This window comes from Pseudophryne corroboree, chromosome 7 (genome assembly GCF_028390025.1).
Source record: "Pseudophryne corroboree isolate aPseCor3 chromosome 7, aPseCor3.hap2, whole genome shotgun sequence".
Classification (NCBI taxonomy): Eukaryota; Metazoa; Chordata; class Amphibia; order Anura; family Myobatrachidae; genus Pseudophryne; species Pseudophryne corroboree.
Genome location: NC_086450.1, coordinates 172608608 through 172632896, shown reverse-complemented (window position 1 = coordinate 172632896; position 24289 = coordinate 172608608). Strand labels below are relative to the sequence as shown.

General features: G+C 45.6%; 1 protein-coding gene across 10 annotated transcripts in view; it reads right to left on the bottom strand.

Moving 5' to 3' along the window:
- The window catches only part of ZRANB3 (zinc finger RANBP2-type containing 3), an 894936-nt gene that overhangs the window by 460485 nt on the left and 410162 nt on the right, over positions 1-24289 (bottom strand). For all 10 annotated transcript variants that reach the window (XM_063933768.1, XM_063933769.1, XM_063933776.1 and 7 more), the window contains one exon: positions 3836-3854. In XM_063933768.1, coding sequence (XP_063789838.1) covers positions 3836-3854 — 19 coding nt within the window. The remainder of the gene's footprint in view (positions 1-3835; positions 3855-24289) is intronic.

Below are 24289 nucleotides of genomic sequence, written 5' to 3'. Positions count from 1 at the left end.
AGCACTTGCAGACACTATAGCCATAATCAGAGCAGCCCTGCACTCAGAGGCAGAACTCTGGGAGGCAACGGAGTCATCTGCCGCCGGGCTCCTACTCTGAAGGGGGCACCTCTCCTCCCATTCTGTGACACCATTGAATTAAGTTAATTGATAGATTCCACTGTCTTTTCAGTGGCCGACTTCCTCACTGGTCCCTGCACCTTACATATCACACCCTCTTTATTATACTGAATATACACATTTTACAAGTATCACACCCAGGATTAGAAACCACAACCTATTACACTGGAAGCAGACACCTTACTGATGAAGCTGTTTGCTCCTGTATAGAAAATATGAGAATATTAACTATATGAAGATACTTCTCTGACAATTATACGTAACTTCCTATAGTTAGAATTCTCATGCTTCCTCTACAGGAGCAAATAACACCATCAGTAAAGTGTCTGCTGTTAATGTAACAGGTCATGGGTTCTAATCCTGGGTACGACTGCTAAGAAATGTGTGATTTAAAATAAAAGACAATTAAATGTATAAATACAGTATAATAATTTTTTTCAGAACACACACACACACATCTTTATGTTAATATAGGAAATAGGGGTGCACCAATATTTATCTTGCCTCCGGGCAACTGGGACGAACTTACGCCACTGCCTGCACTATAGACTATATTAGACAAACTTTAACATGTACAGTACCTCAGCGATTATACATTGCATGTAGAGTGCATCTTTGCCAGGCTACAAGCTTGACCAGACTTGGCATGTGCAGCTTGTTGGACACACTGGGCCTGATGGAGAGCTGAACCCCAAAACACAGTTGTAAAATGCATTGCTTAAAACAGCCGATTGTGTGAGTATGCAAAACTGGCATCATTACCAGTTGTGTACAGGTCGGTTTAGGTCTCAGCAACAAAGAAAGTATCATACAGCATTAGAGGTGCATTCACAAGCAGCCAATAACTAGCGATTCACTAGTGCACCACCGTCCTCATAATGTGTATTGCACCAGCCATTGACCATCCGCAAATGATAATTCACAGGTGTAAATGCTTCTGACTGCCGGTCTGCATGCATTCACGATTCGGCAAGCACATCCTTACTGCACACTGTCTACATTAGTCTGCCCATTCCCTTACACCTCTACAGTTGGAAATGGGCATAAGTGCCAGAATTCCATAAACCTGCAAATTCACCTATGCGTGCAGCTGCTTTTGTGGGCAAGCACAAAGCAATTATACATAAGTCACTCTGCTTAATCCTCACTGTGTCAGAACATACTGATTACAGTAGCACCGCATGATTACACACAAAGGAAGCTGAAAATTTACTATGAACCAGTGACATCACTGATGCACTACATGACAAAGATTCACTAAGCATTGCCAGTGTTACTGAGGCAGTGGTTTCAAGTGTGTTGAGAGGATGCATTATACTGAATATCTGTCAAAATGCCTCCAAGTAAACAAAAAAAAGAAAACAAATTAAAATTGGGACTTTCATGGCATTTTGAGAAGAAAAGGTTAGAAGGCATTTGACTACTTTCAGTCTACTGGGAAAAACACATACTGTATGATGGTTTTCACGTTCTGGTTTTAAACACTAGGTGAATCAAATTAAGTAAGGTTCAAGTAAAGTTCCACTGTAACTACTGAAATGTGTAGTTAAGTACTGAGTCAGAAGTTGCTCTGTTATATTCTAGTAAAAAGAACAAAATGAGATGAGATCCAGTCATTCAAACTAATCTGTGTAAATTGAACACAAACGTGGTTGGCCAAACTGCATACATATGATTATTCAAGGTTTAACTACTGGATTAAGCAAGATTGGCCAATGATTGAATGAGACTACTACCTGATCCATTTTTCTAGTCGGAAACATGGAAGACCAATTAGATTTTTATCAATGGCTAATCAACAGTGGTCAATAAAAACAACCAGAAATGGGCAAATATAAGCCAACTTAAATATTGTCTTGTTTATAGACATCTTAATTCTTAGTAAATTGTTAGCAGAATTTTAATGAGAGCATAGACATGAATTATTTCTTTATCTGGAGATGGACTGAGGTCATAATAGCCAAATATATGTCTATCACTAAAGGAAACAACCAATCAAACACCTCAAAACCTAGAAGCTTTTTGTTTTGAAAACTTTCCCTTTAATTATTACAGGTCGGTCAAGTATCCCATATCAGGAATGCTCAGGATCAGGAGCATTCCAAATATGGTATTTTTCTGGATAAGAGAATACCAGTTATCCAGACGGTTCTCGGGAGTCCGCGGTGGGTCCGGAGTGTCGGTGGAGGTCCAGTGCATCGCCGTGAGGGTCAGGAGCATTGGTTGGGGTGGGGTGTGTATGGAGGGGGGGTCTGGGAGTACTGATAGTGAGGGAATGGCTGCAAAGCCAGTCACCCACCTGTCTCTGATTGGTTGCGGACTCCAGTGACATCAGGACGCGAACCTCGTCATGACGTCACTACAGAGCCAAAATATTCCAGATTTCTGAATATTTCGGTTAACCGATACCCGACCTGTATAAAGCCATGGTCCGACTTTCCTTGCGTTTTCCTTAGTTTTTTCACAACCTTAATAACAAGGGATGCATTCAAAATGACCTTCATCCTATTAGGGAGATCTCCACTGCCGTGTAAACGTCTTGAAAAGGTTTACATTGCCTAAAACTGCTTTAATTACAACATAAATTGATGCACACTAGAAGCTAGACGTGCAAATGCCTAAGTTTGCAGGCTATAGAGGAGCCGAGCGTAAAGTCTGTTATACCACTTTCACACCAAATGTATAACCAGAGTTATTGCCGATGCAACCAGAACCCTGGCTTGGTGTGAAAGGGTCTACCCAGCTTGTGTTACTCAGGAATCTGACCATGGTTGCTAAAAGTATACAGAGAACCGTATCACCAGCGCTTGGAGATGATGCCATCTCCAAGCGTCGGTAAACGGATGACCCATCAATAACCGTTGTCCAGCCTACATGGTGAACGCAGTTTCAAGCAGTTGTGACACAGCTTGAAAACATGGGGCTAATTCAGACCTGATCGCTGCTGTGCGTTTTTGCACAGCGGGCGATCAGGTCTGAAATGCGCATGCCAGACAGCAGACGGCTGTCTTAGCCCTGCGACCGCCTCTGCCTGATTGACAGGCAGAGGTGGTCGCCGGGAGGGAGGGGGTGGGCCGGCGGCGTTTGGCCGCAGGCGTGCCTGGACCGTGCGGGGGACGAGTAGCTCCCTGCCAGTGACGAGTAGCTCCCTGCCAGTGACGAGTAGCTCCCTGCCAGCGCGCAGGAGCTGAGCTGGTGGTAGAGCTACTCTTCAAGTACAAAAGCATCAACGCTGTGCGATGCTTTTGTACTTGAGCGGCGGGGTAGGGCCTGACATGCGGAGCGGACTAGACCTGTGCTGGGAGTCCCCCTGCATGTCAGGGAAGCTGATTGTAGATGTGCTAAATTTAGCACGTCTACGATCAGGTCTGAATCACCCCCCATGTTCAATAACCCAGGTTTTCAGTGTGAGGGGCTCAGAAAATTGTCAATTTGGCCCGAGGCAAAGTAGTGACTGTTAAGGGAAGAGGCAGGCTGTTTTACAGAGCAAAGCATTCATATTAAAGCATATATTGTATATTACATACACTCAATCAGAATGAAAACTATACACAGGAAAGTTATAAACAATTAACTAAGCTTTAACAAGAATTTCACTTAGGAGTTCAACAAGCAAATGAAATAATAAATAACAAAATAAAAAAGAGCTCATTAATATGCACAAAAACTAATATATAGTTTACAGAGGAAAAGAAATAAAGGGTGAATTACTTGCCTCATCAGCAATCATACACCTACAGAGGGAGAGACAAAAATTATATGTTAATATCAGTCGTGCATCTTCTATTCCCACAAGAAAAACAATATGTTAATTAGCAGATCTGCTCTAACACATGTTCGCTGGAGAAAAAGAAAATCTATATATAATAAAGCAATTGAGGTCTTGAGTGCAAACCAATGAATTCAATTTGTGCAATTACTGTATTTGATTTTAGTTAATGGAAATAATTTAGAGACAACTGAGAAGAGACCAAATTATCTGGGAAAAATGTTTTATGTTACCAGCAAAATTCACCTAGATATCTTGTAAATACAGTACATGTAAGGATTAGGCACGAATCACTGAGAAAGGATGGGGTTTCATTAGGGAATATTACATGGGCTTTAAATAGATTTACATTGCAGTGCATATCACACATGTTTAGTAGTTTCTGGTTCCAGTACAAATGTGTCACTTTATAATACTGTATATTCAGTTTTAAAGCTGTCCTATCCGTTAAGCCAGTGTGCCCAAATAATCCACACACCTTCTCCATCTTGTAGCAGCTCCATCCATTGCCACAGTCCATTTTAGATTATTTTCTGTGCCATTGGAATGAAATAAATCCTTATACCCACCCCATACTCATATTTTATATATACTGTTTAACAGTTTCACCTACCCCCAAACTGGCTGATGTCACTGGCTTCTAATGATTCTCTTACTGCTTCAGAACACAAAATGGCTGCCTCCAGTGGCGGAATGTGACTAAGTAGATTACAGCAATGGAGCATATATTATCCCGTGCAAATAATTATTACTCAGTTTATTTTAGAGATGAGCGGGTTCGGTTTTACTCGGTTCTCAAAACGGCATCTTATTGGCTCACGGATGTCTCTTGTTTTGGATAGCCAATAAGAAGCCGTTTTGAGAACCGATTAAATCCGATTAAAACCCGAACCCGCTCATCTCTAGTTTATTTATAAACTTTAACAATGATTTATGCCACTGGTTCTCAAACTCTGTCCACAGTACCCCAAACAGTTCACGTTTTGCAGGTCACCCAGCAGATGAACAGGTGTGTTCATTACTCACTGACACACTTTAAAAAAAGATCCATAGGTGGAGGTAATTATTTCACTTGCGGCTCAGTGAGGAGACCTGGAAAACATGCACTGTGTGGGGTCCTGAAGATCTATGGCTTATGCTGTTCAAACAATGTTTCCCAACCTTGGTTCTCAAGGCACACTAACACTCCAGGATTTAAGGATATCCATGCTTGAGCACAGATGCTTAGATCAAAATAACTAAGGTATTAAGCCACATGTGCTCAAGTATGGCTATTCCTAAAACCTGGATAAAACCCTGAGGACCGTGGTTGGGAAACAGTGTTTTATAACATAAAATTGTTTTCTAACTGAACAATGCCATTAGTGAGTAAATCTTTTTGATAATGCGAGAATGCTTTCAACAGTCAGGAAATGTTCCTCACTGCATATTTATTTCAGTCTTATGCTTCTATAGGTATTTAAACTGGGTGGGAGGAGAGTAATAACAAAACAACAACCGTGAGTAAACACATTTTGAACATGTTGACATTAAAAACTAAAACACACACATAAAACAAAACTGCTTATACAGCGAATACTGTTCTCTCAATCTCTATAGTGCACTGCCATTAACCTTTTGGCTGCAGTAGGGCCATTTTTCTCAACAATCCATTTTCCTTGTCAAAATCTGCACTTAAAAATGATGTGGTACAAAATTCAAGAGATTTAAAGAATCACATTTAATCGTATCCAGAGAAGAAGAAAAAAACTAATCTTGATTATGGTCAAATTTTCCTGTAAATGGGAAAAAACCTGCAAGTGGAAACACTGCTGAGCATGGGTTTAGTATGAAATAGTATGAAATACCTACAATCAAAATCCCGACATTCAAAACAACTGACCAACGGTCAAAATACCAACATTTAAATTACAGACAAGGTCAAAATACCGACATTTAATATGTCGACAGGTCAAAAGGTCAACAAGTTTTCCCTTTTGTTGTGTATGTCGACATAGGTCGACATGAGCACCGTATAAGTGTACAGCATCCCCTTGCATGGCTCGCTGCACTCACCATGCTTCAGGCACACTATTATATTCCCCCTCCAGGTCCACTGGGATGGTGAAGTATGAACAAGTCGGTTTCAATAAAAAACTCACGTCGACTTTTTGACCTGATGACCTTTTTAAATGTCGTATTTTGACCTTGCCAGTATTTTACATGTCGGTATTTTGACCTTTTCAGTATTTTGACCGTCGGTCAATGGTTGTCGGGATTTTGATTGTAGGTCCCGCTCAGCATACCCAGCCGAGGGTGTAAGCTTGGTACATTAGGTGACAATGACACCACCATACAGTATCTGTTCAGTATACTACAATTATTAGGCTTTTTGGGGTTTTCATAATAGTAATAAGACACAAACTAGGCCCTACCTCTTCTTGAGGATTTATAAGGCGACATAGACACAGGAGGCATCTGTAGACCTACACTGTGATCGTCTGCTGCATTGAGAACCATCTGCTGTACCTCAGCGTATGTAAAGAAATGTGGAATGGGTTAACTCTAAAATCATGCTAATAAATGCACACGTCTGACTTGAGGTTCTGTGCAACCAATACCTCTGTATTATGACTAAAGAATAAGATGCCAAGGGTGTGCAGCGGCTGGTTGAGAGGTTGTGATTCCAAACAAACCATTACCTTCCCAACCATTGATTTTATGTATACTGAAATCTTATCCCACCCATTTCAAGATTTCTGCAGAGCATCTGATGGAAGTGGAGGAAAGTGTGGTGACAGGCGGTGGTCCAGCCCTAGTTATTCCCGGAGTCATCCTGGTTTATGTTACACATTTCTTTCAATGCTCTCAAGGAAATAACTGTTGAGGACACAAATAATAACAGGCTTGTTGTATAAACTTTGCTTCATTATACGGTATCCGGACTCCAGGTCGACACCAATAAGGTCGACACCAAATGGTCAACAGACCTTAGGTCGACATGCAGAAAGGTCTAAACGAGTTTTTCACCTTTTTTCTTTCTTTAATTTTTTGACCTTTTTTATACTTTACGATCCACGTGGGCTACAACTGGAAACGGTAACATGTGCCGAGCGCAGCGGTAGCAGAGTGAGGCACCTTGCCCAAAGCTTGTGAGCCATGCGAGGGAACACAGTGCATTAATTGGGGTTGCTGGTCACATTACGGAGAAAACTACACCAAAAAAACATTAAAAACTCATGTCGACCTTTTGTCTACGTCAACATATTTCAGGTATCGACCTAAGGTGTCAACCAATTGATGTCGACCTTGAGTCCCATACCCTCATTTCACATAGAGGTACATTTCACAGTGCAAGCATCCCTATCATTGAAATGATGATGATAATAATACAAAAAATAAATGAATAAAATAAATAAATGTTGTTCTAATCTCTCCCATTGTAAAATCGGGAACATACAGGAGATGAAATCGATAACGTAAAAAGTCCTTAAAAACAGAATTTACTATCAGTTCTATCATTCAGAGAATTACAATGAATCTTCCCATTACACCATTTGCACTAGCAGCATTACATAGGTTCACAAGCATCTAATATTTAACTGGCTTGTACAGAACTCTTCACTGTAATTGTTTACCAGATGGCTTTACATTATTAAAGGACAATATCAATCAAAGCTTAACATTTCACTAGAGGGAAAGTTGACTAAGTTAGGATAAAATAAATGATAACTAATTTTCTCTTAACTCCAGAATAATAAAATACAAACATTTTAATACTATGGTAAAGCTGGTCTTTAAATAATGAATTTAGAGTGTAGAAGGCCTGTAAACATCCTATCTGCATTAGCAAAAGCACCAGAGAATACACAAAAATGATCCTTTGCCATAAATAAAACATATGGGAAGCAGAACACTGTCCCCTCAGCTGCCAGAGTGACGGCAATTAGCATTAATAGAGGTAAATGAGAAATCCTGGAATACAGAGTGTACATGTGATCACTATGGGGCAGACATCTGAGACAGAACAATGTCCTGAGAAGCATTCCGCAGTCACATTCCAGGGCTGTGTGCGATACAGGACACCAGTCTACAAGTATCATGCCATGGATTACTGGCTGTCATGCGGCTTATGGAATAAGCAGCATCTAAATCCGTATGAAAGGAACGTGTATAGCAGACACTATGGATTGCTACCATGAGTCATCTCTGTCTGATCAACTCATTCTACTCTACAAATGCAGTACATTACTTATAGCGATGAAGATTTAGTCCCACCATGTACCCTGATTAAAAGGCATAGTACACTTTTGTTACGCACTATGGAGGTCATTCCGAGTTGATCGCTCGCTAGCAGTTTTTAGCAGCCGTGCAAACGCTATGCCGCCGCTCTGATAAAAACAGTTTGTGCAGTTTCTGAGTAGCTCTGAACCTACTCAGCGCTTGCGATCACTTCAGCCTATCCGTGTCCGGATTTGACATCATAATCCCGCCCAGCGAACGCCCAGCCACACCTGCGTTTTTTCAGACACGCCTGCATGTTTGCAAACACTCCCTGAAAATGGTCAGTTGACACCCAGAAACGCCCCCTTCCTGTCAATCTTCTTGCGGCCGTCAGTGCGACTGAAAACTTCGCTAAAACCTGAGCACAACCACAAAGAGCTTTGTACCCGTACGTCGCGCGTGCGCATTGTTGGCCATACGCATTCGCATAAATGCCGTTTTGTCACCTGATCGCTGCGCTACGAAAATCGGCAGCGAGCGATAAACTCGGAATGACCGCCCATGCCTGTCCTTAGTGAACTTACCTTTAGCATTAATGGGAAGATAATGGAAAACCTGCATCCATAACACGGTTTCAAACAAGCAAGTAGCAGCGGTATCCGGACTCCAGGTCGACAGCACAAAGGTCGACGCCAATTGGTCGATACACCTTAGGTCGACATGGACAAAAGGTCAACAGGAACAAGGTCGACATGAGTTTTTCCCGATTTTTTTTTTTTTTAACCTTTTCATACTTAACGATCCACGTGGACTACGATTTGGAATGGTAAAGTGTGCCAAGCGAAGCGGTAGCGGAGCGAAGGCACCATGCCCTAAGCATGGCGAGCGAAGCGAGCCATGCGAGGGGACGCGGTGCACTAATTAGGGTTCCCGGTCACTCTACGAAGAAACCGACACCAAAAAAACATAAAAAACTCATGTCGACCTTTTTCCATGTCGACCTTGTTCCGGTCGACCTTTTGTCCACGTCGACCTTTTGGCCACGTCGACCTTTTGTCCATGTCGACCTAAGGTGTGTCGACCTAAGGTGTGTCGACCTTTGTGCTGTCGACCCTCAGTCCCAGACCCAGACCCGTAGCAGCATAGAGGACCAAAGCAGTGGACGGTTGGTACCAACCATAGGACCAGACAGATCAGAAATAAGCACAAGTAGATCTCTTTATTTTATCATAATTCAGACAACTCTACCTAAAATTAAAAGTTAAGCTTTCGTTGACGTTGTCCTTTAACAATGCAAAACATTAGGTAAACAATTACAGTAAGGGAGTAGAAAAGGGAAAAAATATATCTCCATATTCTTTCAGTTTATTATGCAAAGCTAATGACCAGTAAGCTAACATTGTGTATACTACAGTACTGAAGATGATAAGCAGCACGTTAAAAGAAACAGACTTCTCAGTGACGGGGTGGATTCAAAGTAACATGCAAGCTGGTATTTCATGCTGCACACATCTTTGCGGTCACACCACCCCTATCCATCCACTTGTATAAATATACATAATTAATTTCAGCACACATCTGCATTAGTCCTAACCGGCGCAAGAGATCCTTTTGAAATCAGATGGATCCCTATGTACACTCCACTCACCTATGAATAGCTGCCAATTCTGTCTACATGCCCATAGGACACGTATCCTATACATGAACGTCCTAGTTGACAACCAGTTAAACACGCACAGCCACAAGAGGAGATGCGGCTGAGATGCATCCGACTCTGGCGTCTGAATGTGCTCCAAGTTGTGTATGCTCATATACGGAGCAAGCGCAGTGTAAAAAAAATACCACAAACAGATTTGGGTGTCACTTTATTAGGCACACCAGCTCACTAAAGCAAATATCTAAATCAGCGGGATCAGTACTAAATGCCGCCGGCCGCAATCCCGGCGGTCGAAATACCGACGCCGGAATCCCGACCACACAATCCCGACAGGGGTGGCGAGCGGAACGCAGCCCCTTGCGGGCTCGCTTAGCTCGCCACGCTCGGCACACTATTATATTCTCCCTCTATGGGTGTCGTGGACACCCACGGAGGGAGAATATGTCGGGATTGTGGCGGTCGGGATTCCGGCGTCGGTATTTCGACCGCCGGGATTCCGGCCGGCGGCATCTTGACCGCATCCCAAATCAGCAAATCAAGTGGCAGTAACTTAAAAGCATGCAGGACATGATCAAGAGGTTCGGCTGAATTGTCAAAAATGTGATCCAACGAGACTTTGACAGTGAAATTATAGTTTGCGCTAGATTGAGGTGGGGAGGAAAGGGTGCTTTCAGTTAGTAAATCCCATTAACTGCTCTGTCTAGAATTTACAGAGAATGGTGCTCATTTCAGTGGCTGTTTTGTGGGAAAAACACTTTGTTAATGAAAGATTAGAAGAGAATGGCCAGACAGGTTCAAGCTGACAGGAAAGTGATAGTAAGTCAAATAACCATACACAACAACGGTGGTATACAGAAGAGCACTTCTGAACACTCAAGATATGAAACCTTGAAGTGGATGGGATACAACAACAGAGCAGCACACCTGTCAACTAAGAACAAGAAACTGAAGCTACAGTGGGGGCACAGGATCACCAAAACTGCAAAAGATTGGAAAAATAACACCTGGTCTATTGAATCTGTATTTCTGCTACAACACGCACACGGTAAGGTCATAATCTTGCGTAAACTTGACCTGATCCATCTTTGGTTGTGTCAACAGTTCAGGCTGATGGTGGTGAAAATTAGTCCCCTTAATACCAGGCATTTCTTTTACTCGGCCAGCAAGAGTACTGTTGCTGACCATGGGCATGATTTAAATGTGGTTGGAGTTCCTATCACTGCTGATTACATGGAAGTAACAGTGATAATACTAATATATTAAGGCAGCAATAGGCGTCATGGATAGGGGAGTTGGCAACACTACAATGTGACACAGAGCTGTACCGAACCAATTTGGCACCCTAGGTAATATTTTGGCTGGTGCCCCCACCAGCTCCCCTATCCTTTCACAGCACAGCACATCTCAGACCCCCTCAACCATCACAGTATAGGCACTAGAAAACTGACTGTATATGGCCTGGTGTAGGACTCAGTCTGACTCTCACTCTGACAAAGTATAGACTCACTACTGTGTTGTGCTACCTGAAGTGTGTAACTTGTGTGAGACACACCACATGTACCTAACTTCCTGAAGAGTTGCAGCCACCCCTGCTTTTGCCGGCTCCTGTGTTGCGCAGTGAACTTCTTGGCTGCAGGAGGCAGAGCCATGAGATATGATTCATGAGCTGCGAAAAAACCCATGGGAGGAGCTGCTACTGCTGCTAGGCATGCTCAGCAGCCCTCCCATGGCCATTTTATTTCTAGAACAGAATGAGCTTCGATCGTGGTAGCTGTGTCCAGTCCATCAAACAGCGTGAGCCTGGCTGGTGCGAGCAATGGGTCGGCCCAGTGGCTGCCCCTAGGCTTTTTCTGATGCCCCTATGCATTTGCCTATACTATCTATGCCTAGGGACGGCTCTGACGTGACCTAATGTAAACTAGGGAACTACAATAGGCAGTGCTAATGGGAAATCATAGGGTTTGCTCTCAGGTAAGCTAGCCCTGTCTGGATGCAGTTTTGTATGAGCCTTTACCATGAGGCCTTACTGTAGACAAATCGCATGACCCTATGTGGGCACTGCTATTATGTAGTGTTAGGACTGCTGATATCGGAGAAGCCTTGATGCGGCTCAGCAGCTAAACATGTCTTTGCAAACGCATGTAACCAATTCTCTGAAATTCTATTACCAGATAGGATCAAGTATTGTTACAGATATCAGTCAGTGTGCAGGGGAGATACCGGGGGGGGGGGAGCACCGCCCCTCTTTGTCTGCTGTTTGTTACCCCTCCCCTTTTCTAGCACCTGATTTCATTATCTCCAGGAATGATTGAGCAGCTACCACTATTATCTGCATGTGTGAGAAAGCATTGAATGGGAGCAGCATTTGGAAGGCATGCTGGTCCTTGCAGTGATAATGGGAGATCTTAGAGGTGGCTCGCAGGTAAGCTAGCCCTCGGTCTGGCTGATAGCCATAATTGGACGGTGTGCAAATTCAGCCCACGGAAGACATTCTAGCCAGTTATCTTGGGAATAAAAAATATGCAGACAAATAAAAGTCTAATTCCTGGTTGACCCTTTCTACTTGGCCATTGGATTGCAGATGATAGGCCGTTGAAAAATGTAACTTGACTTGCATAGCTGCACATAAGGCCCGCCAGAATCTAGGAACGTAATGAACACCGCAATCCGACAATCTCTAATGGAAGTCCATGCAGTCTAAAGATCTCACGGAAAAAGATTTGGGCGAGTTTAGCAGCAGAAAGTAGTCCGGTGAGTGCAATAAAGTGGACCATTTTTGTAAATCTGTCAACTACCCTTTTTCTTCCAGTAGATCTGTAATGAAATCCATAGCTATGTGAGTCCATGAACGAACTGGAATAGGAAGAGGTTGAAGAAGACCAGCCACTGGAGAACGAGAAGACTTGTATTGAACACATGTAGAACAAAATTTTATAAACTCAGTAATATCTTGCTTCATTGTAGGCCACCAATAATTTGATTGCAGAAACTTGAAAGTTTTAAAAACCCCAGTGTGCCCAGCAAAATGTGAGAAATGAGCCTACGGTGAGAAGACGCTTCCTTAAATGTTGAGGAACGTGAGACTTCCCGGGAGGTGCTGCCAGTTTTGTAGCAGCAAAAGCAAGAGGATTGATGATGGGTCTCTCATGGATATAATCTCCTTCTTCAGATGAAAAGGATCTAGACGATGCATCAGCCTTGCCATTTTGGGACCCCAGACGATACTTGATACAAAAATTGAAACAAGCAAAGAGCCCAACGAGCCAGTCTTGGATTCAAACAGTTGGCAGAAGATAAATAAAGCAGGTTTGTGTGATCGGTGAAGATGGTGACTGGATGAGGAGCTCCTTCAAGTAGATACCTCCACTCCCCAAAGCTAGCTTAATCGCAAGGAGCTCATGATCACCGATGGAATAATTTAGTTCAGCCTTAGAAAAGACCTTTTTAAATAAGCCGCAAGTACAGATGGAGCTACACTAGTCGTGGCTCTATCTGTGGCTAGGCGCGCCTGGACACTGGGATATTCTCCGTCTGGTCGGGCGCACGCGCCAATGACCGAGACGCGCCCCATTCACTTGAATGGGGAAAGTCTCCACCCGGGCGGGCGAGCCCAGACAGACGTTCAGAATGGGAAGGTTCTCTGTGCACTCCCGGCGTGACTAGGCGTACAGATCACCTAGTCACGTCGGGAGTGCACGTTTTCGATGGATAACAGCGGCTCCATCTGTATGTAACTTCTTATCCTCTGCATACTGAGTTAAAACGGCCCCAGACACAACACTAGACACAACAATGTCCATAAAGAATGGTTTTTCCAACACTGACTGCGATAGAATAGGAGCGGAAAAAAATTCTTGCTTGAATTGACAGAAAGCAGTGAGATCCTCCTAAGACCATTTTGTGGGATAGAGAAGTTCTTAATAAATTTCCATTAATAATTGGCGAAGCCAAGAAAACGTTGTATAGCCTTTAGTGTAGTAGGAACAATCCACTCTTGAATGGTAAATAGCTTTTCTGGATCCATGTGAGGTTCAGAGCCAGAGATTATGTACTCCAGGAAAGGTATGCTAGTGACTTCAAAAGTGCATTTAGACAACATACACAGTGTTACCTGTTTCAGGTGATAACTGGTGTCCAGCGGCTGTGACTCTGGGCTGGAACCGAGGAGGCTGTATATAGCTCTTTCTCATGGGACTTTGGTAGCAGTGAGACCTGACGTTGATATATATTTCAGGTAATAAACCACCAAGTGACTCTATTCTGTACTGGCTAACGGCTGAGGAATTATAGCTGAATTGAACTGGCTAACGCCTGGAGAATGTAGCTGGACTGGACTGGCTACTGGCTACTGGCTTAAGAGACGCTGTTGGACCGGACTGGCTGAGGAATACCGATGTATCGGACTTGCTACCAGTTGAAAAGATGCTACTGGACTGGACTGGCTACCAGCTGTAGAGATGACACTGGACCTTGTAACTGTACAGAAGACAAAATGCAGGTTCACTTGTCACACATACAATGTAACTAGTTGAACAGGCCCAGAATGCTGCAGCTGGACTTCCTTTAAACCCGTTGATGGGCTGTGATTGGCTGCAGGGTAACCGGCAAGCTGAACTGAGACTTAGGTTGGTGAAGTGGAGATCAGCAAGAAAAATAGGATTTTAATGCCTACCGGTAAATCCTTTTCTCCTAGTCCGTAGAGGATGCTGGGGACTCCAAAAGGACCATGGGGTATAGACAAGATCGCAAGGAGACATGGGCACTTTAAGACTTTAAATGGGTGTGAATTGGCTACTCCCTCTATGCCCCTCCTCCAGACCTCAGTTATAGGAACTGTGCCCAGGGAGACGGACATTTCGAGGAAAAGGAATTTTGTTAACTAAAAGTGAGATACATACCAGCTCACACCATAACACACCGTACAACATGGCTTACAAGAAATACCAGTTAACAACATGAACCAAAACAGCAACAGGCTGAATATAATCTAAATACAACCTCTGTGTAACAGAAGCAATAACTATCAACACTACTGCAAATACAGTCCGCACAGGGACGGGCGCCCAGCATCCTCTACGGACTACGAGAAAAGGATTTACCGGTAGGTATTAAAATCCTATTTTCTCTTACGTCCAAGAGGATCCTGGGGACTCCAAAAGGACCATGGGGTTTATACCAAAGCTCCAGACCGGACGGGAGAGTGCGGACGACTCTGCAGCACCGATTGAGGAAACATGAGGTCCTCATCAGCCAGGGTATCAAACTTGTAGAACTTAACAAAAGTGTTTGAACCCGACCAAGTAGCTGCTCGGCAAGGTTGAAGCGCCGAGACTCCTCGGGCAGCCGCCCAAGATGAGCCCACCTTCCTGGTAGAATGGGCCTTCACCGACTTCGGTAACGGCAATCCAGCCGTAGAATGAGCATGCCGAATCGTATTACAGATCCAGCGTGCAATAGTCTGCTTGGAAGCAGGAGCCCCAAGTTTGTTGGGTGCATATAGGACAAACAGAGACTCTGATTTTCTAATCTGAGCCGTTCTGGCGACAAACTTTTAAAGCTTTGACTACATCAAGAGACTTTGAATCAGCTAAGGCTTCCGTAGCCACAGGCACCACAATAGGTTGGTTTATGTGAAACGAAGAAACTACCTTTGGCAGAAATTGTTGACGATTTCTCAATTCCGCTCTATCCACATGATATATCAAATAGGGGCTCTTGTGAGACAAAGCAGCTAATTCCGACACCCGCCTTGCGGCCGCCAAGGCCAAAAGCATGACCACTTTCCAAGTGAGAAATTTCAACTCAACCTTTCGCAAAGGTTCAAACCAGTGTGACATAAGAAATTGCAACACCATGTCAAGATCCCATGGTGCCACAGGTGGCACAAACGGAGGTCGGATGTGCAGCACTCCCTTCACGAAAGTCTGAACCTCTGGAAGGGCGGCCAATTATTTTTGAAAGAAAATAGATAAGGCCGAAATCTGCACTTTAATGGAGCCTAATTTTAGGCCCGCCTCCACACCTACCTGCAATAAATGGAGGAAACGACCCAGCTGAAATACATCCGTAGGAGCCTTCTTGGATTCACACCAAGATGCATACATTCTCCAAATACGGTGATAATGCTTCGCCGTAACCTCCTTTCTAGCCTTAAGCAAAGTGGGGATGACTTCCCCGGGAATACCCTTTGCGAGCTAGGATTTGGCGTTCAACCTCCACGCCGTCAAACGCAACCGCGGTAAGTCCTGGAACACGCACGGCCCTTGCAATAACAGATTCTCTCTCAGAGGAAGAGGCCAGGGATCTCCTATGAATAATTCCTGAAGATCCGGATACCAGGCCCTCCGTGGCCAATCTGGAACAATGAGTATCGCCTGAACCCTTGTTCTTCTTATGATACTTATCACTTTTGGAATGAGTGGAAGTGGAGGGAAGACATATACTGACTGAAACACCCACGGAGTTACCAGGGCGTCCACTGCACTGGCTTGAGGGTCCCTCGACCTGGAACAATATCTCTGAAGCTTCTTGTTGAGGCGAGATGCCATCATGTCTATTTGAGGAATTCCCCAACGACTTGTCACTTCTGCAAAGACCTCTTGATGAAGACCCCACTCTCCTGGATAGAGATCATGTCTGCTGAGGAAATCTGATTCCCAGTTGTCCACACCCGGAAGGAAGACCGCTGACAGAGCGCTTACATGTTTTTCCACCCAGTGGAGAACTTTTGCGGCTTCCGCCATCGCCGCTCTTTGTTCCGCCCTGGGTGGTTTATGTACGCCACTGCTGTTACGTTGTCCGACTAAATCAGGACAGTTAGACCTCAAAGAAAGTGTTCCGCTTGTAGAAGGCCGTTGTAGATGGCTCTTAATTCCAGAACGTTTATGTGCAGACAAGCTTCCTGTATTGACCATTTTCCCTGGAAATTGTTTCCCTGTGTGACTGCTCCCCAACCCCGGAGGCTTGCATCTGTGGTCACCAGGACCCAATCCTGGATCCCGAACCTGCGTCCCTCTTGGAGGTGAGAACTTTGAAGCCACCACAGGAGAGATATTCTGGTCCTGGAAGATAGGCTTATTTTCCGGTGCATGTGCAGGTGAGACCCGGACTACTTGTCCAACAGTTCCCACTGAAACACACGGGCATGAAACCTGCCAAATGGAATGGCTTCGTAGGCTGCAACCATCTTCCCCAACACTCGAGTGCATTGATGAATCGACACTTTTGCCGGTTTCAGTATCTCCTTGACCATGTTCTGGATTTCCAGAGCTTTTTCCGCTGGGAGAAACACTCTCTGCAGTTCCGTGTCCAGGATCATGCCCAAGAAAGACAGCCGTGTCGTCGGCACCAACTGTGACTTTGGCAAATTTAGGATCCAACCATGTTGTTGCAGAACCGTCAGGGAGAACGCAACGTTTCTTAGCAACTGCTCCTTTAATCTCGCCTTTATCAGGAGGTCGTCCAAGTACGGGATAATTGTGACACCCTGCTTGCGTAGAAGCACTATCATTTCCGCCATTACTTTGGTGAAGATCCTCAGAGCCGTGGAAAGACCAAACGGCAACGTCTGAAATTGGTAATGACAATCCTGACCAGCAAACCTCAGGAAAGCTTGATGTGGAGGATATATTGGGACATGTAAGTAGGCATCTTTGATGTCGACTGATGCCATAAAATCCCCGCCTTCCAGACTGGAGATCACCGCTCGAAGAGATTCCATCTTGAACTTTAAACATTTCAAATATAGATTGAGGGATTTTAGGTTCAGGATCGGTCTGACCGAGCCATCCGCCTTTGGTACGACAAACAGGCTCGAATAAAACCCTTCTTCCCGTTGAGACGGGGGTACCGTGACAATGACACGCTGTTGACACAGCTTTTGTATCGCAGCGCACACGACTTCCCTTTCTGGGAGAGAAACTGGCAAGGCTGATTTTAAAAATCGGTGAGGAGGCACGTCTTGAAACTCCAGTTTGTACCCTTGGGACACTATTTCTAACACCCAAGGATCCAGGCCCAAGTGAAACCAGACCTGACTGAAGAGTAGGAGACGTGCCCTCACTGGTACGGACTCCCGTAGAGGAGCCCCAGCGTCATGCGGTGGACTTGGCAGAAGCCGGGGAGGACTTCTGCTCCTGGGAGCCTGGCACAGCAGGTGATCAATTTCCCCTTCCTCTACCTTTAAAGGCAAGGAAGGACCACCCTCTTCCTTTTTTGTATTTATTGGGTCGAAAGGACTGCATCTGATAATGAGGCGTCTTTTTCTGTTGTGCAGGGACATAAGGAAGGAATGATGACTTACCCGCAGTAGCCGTAGACACCAGATCAGTGAGGCAGTCACCAAATAAGACACCACCTTTATACGGGAGAGCCTCCATAGCTTTATTAGAGTCAGCATCAGCATTCCATTGATGAATCCACAGTGCTCTCCTGGCAGACTCGGATCTTGATCCCAAGAGGCCAATATTCCGCGCCGCATCCTTTAGGTAAGCTGCAGTGTCCCTGATATAACCGAGAGTCAAAAGAATGCTATCCCTATCCAGGGTATCCATGTCAGATGTCAAGTTATCTGCCCACTTACCAATAGCGCTACTCACCCATGCCGACGCCACGGCAAGTCTGAGCAGCGCACCCGTAGTGACATAAATGGATTTTAAGGTAGTTTCCTGCTTACGATCCGCAGGGTCCTTTAGGGCAGCCGTGTCAGGAGACGGAAGCGCCACCTTTTTGGACAGTCGTGATAGAGCCTTGTCCACATTGGGAGATGACTCCCACTTTACTCTGTCCTCAGAGGGGAAAGGATATGCCAATAGAATTCTCTTGGGAATATGCCACCTTTTGTCAGGAGATTCCCAAGCTTTTTCACAAAGAGTGTTCAGCTCGTGAGAGGGGGGAAACGTCACCTCAGGCTTTTTACCTTTATATAAACAAACCCTAGTATCAGGAACAGTAAGTACTTCTGTAATGTGTAAAACGTCTTTAATTGCCACAATCATGTACTGAATACTCTTAACCAGTTTCGGATTTAAACTGGCTTCACTATAGTCGACACTGGAATCAGAGTCCGTGTCAGTATCACTATACGCCATCTGGGTAAATGAACGCTTTGTGACCCTGAGGGGGTCTGGACCTGAGACAAGGCGTCCTCCATGGATTTTCTCCATGTTTGGGTCTGAGAATCAGATTTATCCAGCCTTTTAGTCAATAACGCCACGTTTGCATTCAACGTACTCAACATATCCACCCAATCAGCAGTCGGCGGTGCCGACAGAGTCACTCCCAGCGCCTTCTCTGCCCCCACTGTAACCTCCTCCGGAGAGGAGCACTCAGCCTCAGACATGTCGACACACACTTGCCGACACACACCAACACACTGGCTATTGGGGACAGACCCACGGGAAGCCTGTTAGAGACACACAGAGGGAGGTTACCAGCTCAGACCCCAGCGCCTATCCCGGTACTGAGACCAAATACACACTGTCTCAGACCTGTTTGCGCTGTATTTATCAAGTGATAATAGCACCAATTCACTGTGGGCCCCCCCATTTTACACCCTGTTACGTGTGCAGGAGTGTGGAGGTCAGGGCCAGCGTCTCTGCATCCTGTGAAGAGAAAATGGCGCTGGTAAGCTGTGAGTACTAAGCCACGCCCCATCACCGGCGCGTTGTAGTCCCGCTCAAATTCAAAATATTTATACTGGCGGGGGCTATATCTAGTGCCTAGGCACTTCCCATATATATTTTTTTGCCAGTTTTATTTTAAAACTCCAGTAATGATGCTGCCCAGGGCGCCCCCCCTGCGCCCTGCAAGCGCCGTGTGTGTGTGTGGGAGCGTGGCGCGCAGCGCGACCGCTGCGCAGTACCTCAATACTGAAGTCTTCTGCCGTCACTGAAGTCTTCTTGTCTTCTTAATACTCACCCGGCTTCTATATGCTGGCTCTGTGAGGGGGGTTACGGCGCGGCTCCGGGAACAAGCAGCTAGGCGCACCAAGTGATCGGACCCTCTGGAGCTAATGGTGTCCAGTAGCCTAAGAAGCAGAGCCTTTGAACTCACAGAAGTAGGTCTACTTCTCTCCCCTCAGTCCCACGCTGCAGGGAGTCTGTTGCCAGCAGTGCTCCCTGAACATAAAAAACCTAACAAAAAGTATTTTTTACAGAGAAACTCAGGAGAGCTCCCCTGTGAGTGTCCAGTCTCTCTGGGCACAGAATCTAACTGAGGTCTGGAGGAGGGGCATAGAGGTAGGAGCCAGTTCACACCCATTTAAAGTCTTAAAGTGCCCATGTCTCCTGCGGATCCCATCTATACCCCATGGTCCTTTTGGAATCCCCAGCATCCTCTAGGACGTAAGAGAAACATGGAATGCAGCACTGTCAGAAAATATCATAGACTGCACACAGGAGCTTGCATAAACCTCAAGCACACAAATGGTTAACAACTGGTCTGAGAACATTACTGCAATCAGGATTCTGTGCACCTGAGTAATCAGACGGGAAGGCACTGCAGTTTAGAAACTAGTATGCTCAGCAAACACAGGAGCTCCCAGGAACCTTGCAGAAGATCAACATAGCTTGCCGGACACCGGAGCCCTCCTGTCAGAGGACCCGACGGACCCTACGCCTGAAGTGACACTGGTGAGTGTTTAGGATGCCGATGCAGGTCGCGCGTCCTGACAAATTGCAGCTAACAGGCGAGGTTAATAATATATAAGTTTTAAAATTGTAGTTTAACGTATACATTCAGACAAAGATTACAATATAATTATATATAAAAACTTCTATTACCTTTTTATTAACTTTGACTATGGGTGTGCACTGGCTCCTCCCTCTATGCCCCTCCTCCAGACCTCAGTTAGAGAACTGTGCCCAGAGGAAATGGACAATACAAGGCAGGATTTAGCAATCCAAGGGCAAGATTCATACCATGTTTAAAATCTTATTTTCTCTTACGTCCTAAAGGATGCTGGGGACTCCGTAAGGACCATAGGGTTTATACCAAAGCATCCAATCGCCGGGAGAGAGCGGACGACTCTGCAGCACCGACTGAGCAAACGCTAGGTCCTCATCAGCCAGGGTATCAAACTTGTAGAACTTAGCAAAAGTGTTTGACCCCGACCAAGTCGCCGCTCGGCAAAGCCGCCCAAGAAGAGCCCACCTTCCTAGTGGAATGGGCCTTAACCGAATTTGGTACCGGCAATCCAGCCGTAGAGTGAGCCTGCTGAATCGTATTAAAGATCCAGCGAGCAATAGTCTGCTTTGAAGCAGGAGCGCCAATCTTATTGGCCGCATACAGGACAAACAGAGCCTCTGTTTTCCTAATTCTAGCCGTTCTGGCTACGTAAATCTTTAAGGCCCTGACTACGTCTAGAAATCTTGAATCCTCCAGATCACCGGTAGCCACAGGCACCACAATAGGTTGATTCATATGGAACGACGAAACCACTTTAGGCAAAAATTGCGGACGTGTCCTCAATTCAGCTCGATCCACATGAAAAATCAAGTAGGGGCTCTTGTGTGAGAGAGCCGCCAATTCCGACACTCGCCTTGCTGATGCTAAGGCCAACAACATGACCACCTTCCAGGTAAGAAATTTCAACTCAACCTTGTTAAGCGGTTCAAACCAGTGTGATTTTAGGAACTGCAACACCACGTTCGGGTCCCATGGTGCCACTGGAGGCACAAAAGGGGGCTGGATGTGCAGCACTCCCTTTACAAACGTCTGGACTTCTGGAAGAGAAGCCAATTCCTTCTGAAAGAAAATCGAGAGGGTCGAAATCTGTACCTTAACCGAGCCTAATTTCAGGCCCATATCCACTCCTGTCTGTAGGAAGTGGAGAAAAAGACCCAGATGAAAATCTTCCGTAGGTGCATTCTTGGTCTCACACCAAGACACATACTTTCGCCAGATACGGTGATAATGTTTTATCGTCACCTCCTTCCTACCCTTTATTAAAGTAGGGATGACCTCTTCCGGAATCCCCTTTTTTGCTAGGACTCGGCGTTCAACCACCCTGCCGTCAAACGTAACCGCGGTAAGTCTTGAAATACACAGGGCCCCTGCTGCAACAGGTCTTCCCTCAGAGGAAGAGGTCAGGGGTCTCCTGTGAGCATCTTTTGTAGATCCGAGTACCAGGCCCATCGAGGCCAGTCTGGGACAACGAGTATCGTCTGTACTCTTCTTCGTCTTATGATCCTCAACACTTTCGTGATGAGAGGAAGAGGAGGAAACACGTAGACCGGTTCGAACACCCACGGTGTTACCAGTGCGTCTACTGCTCTTGCCTGAGGGTCCCGAGACCTTGCGCAATACCTCCGAAGTTTTTTGTTGAGGCGTGACGCCATCATGTCTATTTGAGGAGTTCCCCAAAGACGTGTTACGTCTGCAAAGACTTCTTGATGAAGTCCCCACTCTCCTGGATGGAGATCGTGTCTGCTGAGGAAGTCTGCTTCCCAGTTGTCCACTCTCAGAATGAAGACAGCCGACAGAGCGCTTACATAATTTTCCGCCCAGCGAAGTATCCTTGTGGCTTCCGCCATCGCGACTCTGCTTCTTGTCCCGCCTTGGCGGTTCACATGAGCCACTGCTGTGACATTGTCTGATTGAATCAGAACCGGTAGGTTTCGAAGAAAACTCTCCGCTTGTCGAAGGCCGTTGTAAATGGCCCTGAGTTCCAACACATTGATGTGTAGACAGGACTCCTGGTCTGACCAAACACCCTGAAAAGTCTTTCCCTGTGTGACCGCTCCCCATCCTCGGAGGCTCGCGTCCGTGGTAACCAGAATCCAGTCCTGAATCCCGAACCGGCGACCCTCCAGCAGGTGAGCACTTTGCAACCACCACAGGAGAGACACTCTGGTTCCTGGGGACAGAGTTATTTTCCGATGTAAGTGCAGATAGGACCCTGACCACTTGTCCAGAAGGTCCCATTGAAAAGTCCTTGCATGGAACCTTCCGAAGGGAATGGCCTCGTAGGCCGCCACCATTTTCCCCAGAACTTGAGTGCATTGGTGAACTGACACCCTTTTCGGTTTTAGTTGGTCTCTGACCATGTTCTGGATGTCTTGGGCTTTCTCTAATGGGAGATAGACCTTCATTTGTTCCGTATCCAGTATCATACCTAGGAACGGTAGTCGAGTTGTCGGAATCAACTGTGACTTTGGTAGATTTAGAGTCCAACCGTGTTGCTGGAGCACTCTCAGAGAGAGCGCCACACTGCTCAGCAATTTCTCCCTTGATCTCGCTTTTATCAGGAGATCATCCAAGTATGGGATAATTGTGACTCCATGCTTGCGCAGGACCACCATCATTTCCGCCATTATTTTGGTGAAAATCCTCGGGCCCGTGGAAAGTCCAAACGGCAACATCTGAAATTGGTAATGACAATCCTGTACAGCGAATCTCAGGTATTCCTGATGGGGGGCATATATGGGGACATGAAGGTACGCATCCCTTATGTCCAGAGACACCATAAACTCCCCCTCCTCCATGTTGGCTATTATCGCTCTGAGAGATTCCATTTTGAATTTGAATCTTTTTATGTACAGGTTTAGGGATTTCAGATTTAAAATCGGTCTGACCGTACCGTCCGGTTTCGGGACCACAAATAGGGTTGAATAGTAACCTCTTCCCTGCTGGTGCAGGGGAACCTTGATTATCACTTGCTGTATACACAGCGTTTGAATTGCAGCTAACACTACATCCCTTTCCGAAGTGGAAGCTGGTAGGGCCGATTTGAAAAATCGGCTCGGGGGCACATCCTCGAATTCCAATTTGTAACCCTGGGAAACTATTTCCAACACCCAGGGATTCAGGTCCGAACTGACCCAGGCCTGACTGAAAAGTCGAAGACGTGCCCCCACAGGTGCGGACTCCCCCAGGGGAGTCCTAGCGTCATGCTGTGGTTTTTGGAGCAGCCGGGGAGGACTTTTGTTCCTGGGCACCTGCCGAAGCAGGTGCTCTCTTGCCTCTGCCCTTACCTCTGGCGAGGAAAGAGGATCCCCGACCTCTTTTGGACTTGTGCGACCAAAAGGACTGCATCTGATAGGGTGTTGCTTCCTTTTGCTGTTGGGGAATATATGGTAAAAAATTAGATTTACCTGCTGTAGCTGTGGAAACCAGGTCCGTCAGCCCATCCCCAAACAATACATCACCCTTATAGGGTAGTACTTCCATATGTTTTTTGGAATCCGCATCACCCGTCCATTGGCGAGTCCATAAGGATCTTCTCGCTGAGATAGACATGGCATTGGCCCTGGAAGCTAGCAATCCAATGTCCCTTTGAGCATCCCTCATAAATAAGACTGCGTCTTTTATATGGGCTAGAGTTAGGAATATAGTATCCTTATCCAAAGTATCAAATTGATCTGTCAGCTCATCTGTCCAAGCTGCAATTGCACTACACACCCATGCCGACGCAATCGTCGGTCTTAACACAGCACCCGTATGAGAATAAATACCCTTTAATGTAGTTTCTTGCCTGCGATCTGCAGGGTTCTTAAGGGCCGCTGTGTCAGGAGACGGTAGCGCCACTTTCTTGGACAAGC